Source organism: Octopus bimaculoides, chromosome 7 (assembly GCF_046866305.1).
Source record: "Octopus bimaculoides isolate indiv1 chromosome 7, ASM4686630v1, whole genome shotgun sequence".
NCBI lineage: Eukaryota > Metazoa > Mollusca > Cephalopoda > Octopoda > Octopodidae > Octopus > Octopus bimaculoides.
Window position 1 is genome coordinate 87,247,816 of NC_142934.1, and position 9,625 is coordinate 87,257,440.

General features: G+C 35.2%; 1 protein-coding gene across 1 annotated transcript in view; it reads right to left on the reverse strand.

The window, feature by feature from the left end:
- Positions 1-2,915: 2,915 nt before the first annotated feature.
- LOC106884069 (sodium- and chloride-dependent glycine transporter 1) overlaps positions 2,916-9,625 on the reverse strand; it is a 362,819-nt gene continuing 356,109 nt past the window's right edge. Inside the window, exons 12-13 of the mRNA XM_089355594.1 lie at positions 4,764-4,925; positions 2,916-3,925 (exon numbers count right to left, since the gene is read on the reverse strand). Of these exons, the coding sequence (XP_089211720.1) occupies positions 3,611-3,925; positions 4,764-4,925 (477 nt within the window). The 3' untranslated portion in view covers positions 2,916-3,610. The remainder of the gene's footprint in view (positions 3,926-4,763; positions 4,926-9,625) is intronic.

Sequence of the window (9,625 nt, forward strand, 5' to 3'; positions counted from 1 at the left end):
AATACCAAACTTCATAGGACATACATATTTGGTACCCAAACTCAGAACAGCACATGCGTTGAAGGAAGTGTTGCGTCTCTAAGCTGCCGGAAAGAGGTGAGAAGTGGCATGGGGGTAACACAGGGAACGAAAGAATAATGGAAATAAAGAATAACAGCAGCAGCAACAACAACGGTACTACTACTACTACTACTACTACTACTACTACTACTACTACTACTACTATTATTATTATTATTATTATTATTATTATTATTATTAGTAGTAGTAGTAGTAGTAGTAGTAGTAGTAGTAGTAGTAGTTTTTTAAACGAGGATATGACCAGAAATGTGGGGAAGAGGGTAACCGATAATAATTTTGACTCAGAATTCAACTCTTTAAACCAGACGTTATTTTATCAATTTCAACATCGCGGAAAACAAATTCGATTTCGTTTCGATGGTAACTTAGAACTTAAAGGGCAATCCTTCATGTCACATTATTTTCATATTTGTCATTTGTAGTAGTATCCATCCTCTCTCTCTCTCTCTCTCTCTCTCTCTCTCTCTCTCTCTCTCTCTCTCTCTCCCTCTCTCTCTCTCCCTCTCTCTCTCTCCCCCTCTCTCTCTTTCTTTCTCTCTCCTGCTTCTCTCTCTATGTGTGTGTATATATATTTCGGTGCGAATGATTTTTTTATACGGCACCGTTTTTACAATCCTCTAAATAATAATATTGCTGATCGTCATAAGTTTTAAGCTTATATAAAAATACATTTATATATATATATATATATATATATATATATATATATATATATGTATGTATGTATGTATGTATGTATGTATGTATGTATGTATGTATGTATATGTACATATATGTATCCTGCATGAGGAATTTAAGCGTGCTGCTCGAAAGCGCACTGCTAGTGTAGTGAATGGGGAAAGCTTGGTTCGCAATGTTTTCAGTCGTGTATGCTTGTCAAGAGCAAAGCCCATGGACCACTAACGAAACTGCAAATGCAAAGTATGTTAGTCCTAGAGCGCACAATATTCCTAAAGGTGAGCAATGGCCAAACCTCGGTTACAAGTGGACGGCCATCATCATATAGAGTTGACCATAATATCCTACTGTCAAAGTTGACAAATGTTGGAATCCGTGGAAAACTTCTACATTGGATTGAGTATTTCCTGGTGAACAGAACACATGTTGTGGTCGATGGAATCCACTCAAACCCAGGAAAATTCACCAGTGGTGTCCCTCAGGGGACTGTCTTGGTCCCGCTCCATTTTATAATCTATATAAACGACCTTTCCAGCGTCAAAAAACACAGCAAAGAAAAAATATTCGCTGATGACTCTAAGCTCCAAAAAATTATCAATGAAGACCGAACTCACATTCAGTCTGATCTACATGTTGTGAGTCAATGGGCAGGCAAAAGCAAAATACAACTAAACGAGGGAAAATTTGAGCTGATGCACTTTTGAGAAAGTCTATGCTAAAACTGCCAAACACTCTTCCTTCAGGGGACCCTCTCACAGCATCTAATAACATCAGAGACCTTGGAGTTATTGTTAATAACAATCTAGTTGGTGTGCCTACATCAACAATAAAGTCGACATAGCTCGTAGGATGAGTTCCGGATCCTAAGAACCTTCCGCTCCAGAGAACAAGGTATCATCATTCCACTTTTCTTCTCCTTTGTATGGCGACACCTTGAATGCTGCTGCTCGCTGTGGTCACCCCATACAAAACAAAACAACTCGAAAATTGAACCACCTCAGAGGTCATTCCCTAAAAGAATTAAGGACATGACTGATCTCGATTACTGGGACCGCCTTAAAGCATTGAAACTATTCTCTCCAGCGCCGCCGTGAGCGATACATCATTTGCAGAATGTGGACAATATATCACCAGCATTGCCCAAACGACCTCAACATTAGCTTCAAAATTCATCTAAGGCTAGGACCATTGGACATACGTCCCCTACCCAATTAAGGATCACAACGCTTAAATACACTGCAACACAATTTGTTTTCCTCAACAGGCCCTGCCCTATTTAACATAGTCCCGAAACAGATCAAAGAGGAAAAGGATCCCATTACCTTTAAACAACGGAATCTGGACATTTTTCTTCAAAGAATACCAGATAAGCCACTTATACCTGGATACAACTCACTCAGCAAGAACTCCCTACTCGAATGGACCACGATACCACAAACTTGACTTTAATAGGATCTAGATAATACTATCAGGTTGTGCTATTAAGTTAGACATGGTCTGGACCAATCTTTGGTCGAAGCATATCTAAGTTATCTAAGTTTATACAAATATATATATATATATATGAAACGCCACTGGAATGATTTGAACCAAGAAGGTATTTCCTAGTGAGTATCGATAGTGAATTTACGACACACTTCATAGAGAAATTTCAATACATTGATGTCGTCTGCTTCTGAAAGTTGGTAATATAATCATTTATTGTATGATTACTTTTACTTGCAATGAGTTTTGTTCAGTAAACGAGGAACCGGGTCTTCGGACGTCCGTGCTTTTTAATGGCTATTAATGTTGTCGATGGTGATCACGATTCTTTAAAATAGATATTAATTCGTAAGAAATGTTCACATGTTCATTGGTTATTTACGGTGTAAGATGTGTTCATGCTTTTTAATGAGTATTAATGACGAAAGCCATGTCCAAGGATTTTTAATGGGATTATTTTCACCAGCGATAACAAAGCTTTTTTATTGAGCAGCATGAACATGGTTTTAAATGGCATGTAATGTCGGAAGTAAGATTCATGCTTTTTCTTAATGAGAAATTATGTCGCCAATGATGTCCATGCATATTTTAATGGGCATTAATATTATAAACGAGGTTCGGGCTTGTTTAATGTCGTAAACGATGTAAATCGAAACACTGTTGAATGGGAGTTTAATATTCTACAACGCGTGTTGTTATTTTTCACTTTATTAATACAATAACAAATGATTTATTTAGAAGTCTTTAAAAAAAAAATGACTATAGATTTACAAAGACTAAAAATAAATTATACAGAAGTTCAAAAGTAAATGAAACAATAAATAACAGATTATAAAGTAAAATAGAAAATACAAAATGAAACACGGAAATGCATTGTGAGTTAATGAGTGATCAAGATAGATTTTTATGGATGCTTCTTGTTTACATGAATATTTATTTCGTTTTAAACTTTCACACTTCGAACTTAATTCCACGCAACGCACCCGGTGACTCATTCTTTCTCTTCCCTCATTTTCTCTTTCTCTCTCTCACACATACACACTCTTTCTCACTCTCTCTCTCTCACAGACACACACTACATGATCTTTGTCTCTAACTCTCTTTCTCACTCTCATATCTACATCTCTTTTGCTCCCTCTCTCTCGCACTCGCTCTGCTTCCGGTTGTTTTACTTCATTTCACCTTCTGTCGTTTGTGATTATATGAAATCTCAGAATCAACGTATCGTTTTATGTTGTTGTTGTTTATTTTTTCCCTTTCATTGTTTATAAACTGTCAAATTGTATTTGTATCATATTGTGATTCTGTACTGTCTATTTATTCACTTTGTTATTTCTTTTTTTAAATATTGTATTTGTTCTGAGAATCACAATATCGATTCCGATTTGACCACGTTACTTTTTGTGTTCAGATTGATATCATTAGCAGTAGGTAATGTCACAGAGCTAGCAGCATTGTTAAATGAAGTCATTGAACCACTGACAGAGTTCGGAACGTAAGAATTGATGGTAGACAAACTGCTAGCGTGCTGAACGGCGTTAGCTAATCCATTAACACTAGACGATTCGGGTAGGCATTGTATCTTGTGAATCCCAAGTGAATCCGCACTGTAACGTTCGATTCGGTCCTCTTTGCGGGCCGGGCCCCAGTCAGGTGAAGGCCGCATGTTTAATTTCAGCATCTGAAATATAGACAAAAAATATATGTGATAATTAAACCAGATATGAATTCGAACGGTTGAGTACGATGATCAATAAAAAAAAAAACAAAAAAAAACACACACACACATTGAGTGCATGGTGCAGGCGGGATTGTATGTAAAGACGTTTGCTTCTCAACCAAATGGTTCCAGGTTCAGAACCACTGCGTGGCACTTTGGCTGAATGAGTTCAACAATAACCTCAGGCCAACCAAAGCTTTGTGAGCGGATATAGGAGATAGAGTCTGAAAGAAGCGCATCGCATGCACACACACACACACACACACACGCACACACACACACATACATACATATGTGTGTTTGTGTGTGTGTGTGCGTGCGTGCGTGTCTGTATAGTACGAATGTGTTTAGTGTGTGCGTGTAGTCTTTGTGTTTCGTTGCATGTATGTTTGTTGTTCCCGTACCATTCCTTTACAACCGGTATTGGTATGTTTATGTCCCCATAAGTTAGCAGTTCGGCAAACAAGTCCAATATAATACGTACCAGACTTTATACTGGACAATAGATTTATTATATATATTAATGTATACGAAAACAAAACCATAAAATTACTTTATCACATAACTGCAGTTTTCGCATTACTGTCTTAGTGAAAATATATCGGTGTACCTATTCAGAAGATAAGTTTGATTCACATAACACAGTAAAAAGGAGAGAAAATTGTTCCAGGGTTTACATTTTTGTGTGGAGGACAATATGTAGGGTTTTGGAACGAGTATAAGTGACCGGGTATGTACAAGTAACTGCATTTGTGTGTAGAGAAGGGAGAGAAATATTTATTTGTATAATTGTACTTACGTAAAACCCGCCTTGTGAGCAATATTTGTATAAAAACCAGGTGGGTATGACGGAAATTGGTAAAGCAACTATGAGCCATCCGATAACCTTTGCCCAGCACGGGTATTCTTTACCATTCAAATCAGGTTCCTTGTAGAGAACGATGTTTAAAATAGCAATAGTCTGAAATAATTTGGAAACAGAAAATTGAAAACAGTATTTGTCGATTATTTAAAATATTTACATTATTTACATTTGACGGATATTTCTTCTCATCTTGTTTGTTGTTAACACAACGTTTCGGTTGATATACACTGCAGCCTTCATCAGGCGTATTGGGGAAATTTCGAATCTGGGTTCTCATTCCTAAGGTATTTTTCAATGTTATTATTATTTAGTCACTGACTAAAAATAATGATGATAATAATAATAATAATAATAATAATAATAATAATAATAATAATAATAATAATAACAACAGCATAGAAAAATACCTTAGGAATGAGAACCCAGGTTCGAAATTTTCCCAAGACACCTGGAGGGTATAACAGCCGAAACGTTGTGTTACTAACAAGGCTGTATGAGAAATCGTCTAGAAGAGAGTACTTCCTGAAGAGCCCATTGCCGATCGATAGGAAGTTCTCTTCAATGTTTGTCTGCCTGATTGTCTATAGGTATGCATGTATGTGACCATGTATATATGTTTTTATGTATGCATGTATCTCTATGTGCGTACATATGTACCTACTCATTTATATATATATATATATATATATATATATATATATATATATATATATATATATATATATATTTCTTTATTCTCCACAAGGGGCTAAACATAGAAAGGACAAACAAGGACAGACAAAGGGATTAAGTCGATTACATCGACCCCAGTGCATAACTGGTACTTAATTAATCGACTCCGAAAGGATGAAAGGCAAAGTTGACCTCGGCGGAATTTGAACTCAGAACGTAACGGCAGACGAAATAGCGCTAAGCATTTCGCCCGACGTGCTAACGATTCTGCCAGCTCGCCGCCCTCTCTCTCTCTCTCTCTCTCTCTCTCTCTCTCTCTCTCTCTCTCTCTCTCTGTATATATATATATATATATATATATATGTTATTCACGCTTTGGTGATTTTCTGTGCGCTAACGTGAACATAAATAGACGAACCTATCCATACGTTTGTATACATTCTTTACATTAAGAGGAGGCAAGCTTCACAAATAACTAAAAACTATTCCACTGCATGACTTTGTTAGAAAGCTTCTTATGAAGAAAGGTGGAAAAATATGCTACACCATTAAATCGATAGAGCAATGAATTGAACTGGATGAGTTATGAATAAAGAATACAGTAATAGCTGAGGAATGTTAAAAGGTGTTATAAATTATATAAAAAATATTCTGATGAGAAAGAATGTGATGAAATTATGCGATAAAAAAATTACTATTTTATGAAGATAGAAATTCAAAGAAATTAATATGATATAAAATTAAAATGCAAAATTTGAAAAGTGTTGAAGTAAATGAAAATCGATTAAAAATGGATTGTAAACGAAATGGATTTTGAAAAGTGAAGATAAATTATTGTAACTTAAATCTAAAATGTCTTAAGGTGAAATAAAGTGTATCGAAATAAAATAGAAGGAATTTGAATTATCAGAACATCGATGTTGGGGCCAAAACAGTATGAAGTAATGTAAAGGGTTGTTGATTCGAAAGAACGTGCGCAGTTAGCGGAGGTGAAAGGTGTTCTTCAGAAAGGTGTTTACCAACGTTAACAAATATGGTAGCAATACTACACAACAAACACACAGAATGAAGGAGAAAATGCAGATTTCAGTGCAAAAATAACATTTATTATGTATATGGCGGTTAAAGTGGTGAACTGGCAGTACCGTTATCATGCTGGCAAAATGATCAGTGGCATTTCGTCGGTGTCCACGTTCTAAGTTCAAGTTCCGCCGAGGTCGACTTTGCCTTTCATGCTTTCGGGATCGTTAAAATAAATATCTGTTTATTGCTGGGGCTGATGTAATCGATTAACCCCGTCCCTCTCTTCAAAAGCTGTTGGTTCTCTGCCCGAAATTTTAAACTATTATGTGTATTGAGGTTTTATTTCGAAATATCACTGATATATGTTTTTCAGTATATCTGTCGAATAGTGTGTAGCAGTTTGCTTGACGTACTGTGATAATGGAACAGAGAATTTAATGGGAACTTTCTTACAATGCGAAAGAAAGCGAAAAAATTCTTTTTTACTCTAGCCACAAGGGCCGAAATTTTGGGGAAGGGTCCAGTCGATTAGCTCGACCATAGTATACAACTGGTATCTAATTTATCGACCCCCGAAAGTGTGAAAGGCAAAGTCGACCTCGGTGCAATTTGAACTCAGAACGTAAAGACAGACGAAATACCGCTAAGCATTTTGCTCGACGTACTAACATTTCTTATTTCTTTATTGCCCACAAGGGGATAAACATAGAGGGGACAATAAACAGTCACAACGCCCGGTCTGGGAATCGAAACCGTGATCCTAAGACCGCGAGTCCACTGCCCTAACCACCGGGCCATTGCGCATCCACTGCTATTGGCGTAACTGACCGACAGTTGAATCGTGCTCCCTTATACGAATGGCTCCTTTTATCTCTAGAGTACCTACGTTGCGTTCAGTTGTTAGAACACCCACGTCTACAACTGTTACTGCTATCACTACCAGTAGCACTGGTTATCATTTACTTATTTATTAAATAATTGATTTGTCAAACTCTTCTTTACACCTCTGTATTCTTTTCAACATATTTTTCCGCTCCTGTCACATCCGTCGCAATAAAGTTTGTTATTCCGGCAGTGAGGAGTTTTTTTCTGTGTTTATAAGAAAAAAAAAATAGCCTGAAGTTGATAGAATTAAAAGAAAAAAATAACCCCTGTTCAGAAATGTTAAACTGTGCAAATGCGAAGCTATCAGCTATCTCAAGCGTATGAAAACTATAAATAAAGAAACGTATGATAACTTAAAGCAATTAAAGTGGTTTACATCTGTTATGAAAATCCATAAATTCGTTGTAACTTAAAACATGTTTTCTGTAAAACTGAGTGGTGTGTGCAATCGATACCGGAAGCATGGCTGAAATTTTGTACAAATTTAATAATGTATTTATTTAACCTAATGGGCTTATTATTTTTTCTAGCGTTTTACAAACAGAGTGTTATCGGAATATATTTAACTGACTTGATATTCAGTTCTGATATTAGCCCAAGGATATAATTCATTCGATATTTTGAACAAGTAATTTATCAAAAAAGATAAAAATGAAGGGAGATAGAATACAGTCGCAGTTGCTGGCAGATCCATGTTCACTTCAAATATAGTTTCATTATGTTATTTGTTTAATTCAAATACCTCTGCCTTTTGCCATCCACTCCACAACAGCTGAAGCATAAGATATAACTTTTTTTTCCATTCCATCTAGTAATTCTCAACTGGGGTACATATGGCCTTTGTGGTGTCCATATAAGATTTTGTTGTGAAAATCTATCTGCAATAAATTAGTTATATTCTGTGTATTGACAGAGAATATTTTAAGTATTTTTTCTATGCCATTTCAGATATTCTTTAATCATAAAAATATAAAATTCTTTAAACAACGAATAGCTAAGAGAGTACATCTGAAAAGAATAGGAATCAAAGTGTTCTATAGGCAAAAATGGTTGAGAAACAATGTTCCCATCCATTCGTCTACACCATACACTATTCCTGCGAGGTCGTTAGGTTAGAGTTCTCAGGCTCGTATCGCGAGTAATAGTCTTTACGCTGTCCAACTGGATTCCCAGGCGTGACCATCCGAAAGTATAAATATTATCTAACCATCATGTCCTCTAGGTCTCTTTCCGGTTGGCTCGGTGAAGACCTTGTCTTGCGGTTTTTGTTTTCTTAGACATACAAATCACATGTCCGTAGTATGGAGGTGTGATCAGGCAATGTGGACCGGAGGAGAATGACTTCTGAGATACGTTACTCCACAGATCCTTCAAAGGAACCTTATTTCCGCCGCTTGTATTTTCGGTCGCACTCTTTCAGTCATCACCCAACATCCATGAGGTGTAACAAATATTATTTTGAAACCAAGAAATATCTTCACAGAAACACATTTGATATTCTGCGAACGTTCGGAAAAAATGCTAACGCGAATTAAAAAGCAAACTATAAATTATATATATTAAACGTGTTCATTTTAACATCCTCGCTATAATTTCTAATATGTTTTTTTATGCAGGAAAATGGAAATTATTATCTTGGCACTCAATTATTATGACATGTGAAATACGATGCGTTGTAGGTTTTAATATTAAAAACAAAATCCGTAGCTTATGTAAGATATTATACATTGACAGCGGACTGTTTTTTCATGGAAGGCAGGTAATGAATACAGTTCAGATAGTTCGACGTAACACAGGACCTCGTGTACATATACAAACACACGCATGCACACATCCATACACATATGCATGCACGAACACATTCATATATACATGCACATACGTGCATATATGTATGCAAATAAACAGCGGCACAATATGTATGTATGTATACAGATTTTTCGATATCTGTGTATATATATATATATATATATATATATATATATATATATGTATTTATGTATGTATATATATATATATATATATATATATATATATATATATATATATATATATATATATATATATATATATATATATATATTTATGTATTTATATATATATATATATATATATATATATATATATATATATATTTATGTATTTATATATATATATATATATATATATATATATATATATATATATATATATATATATATATATATATATATATA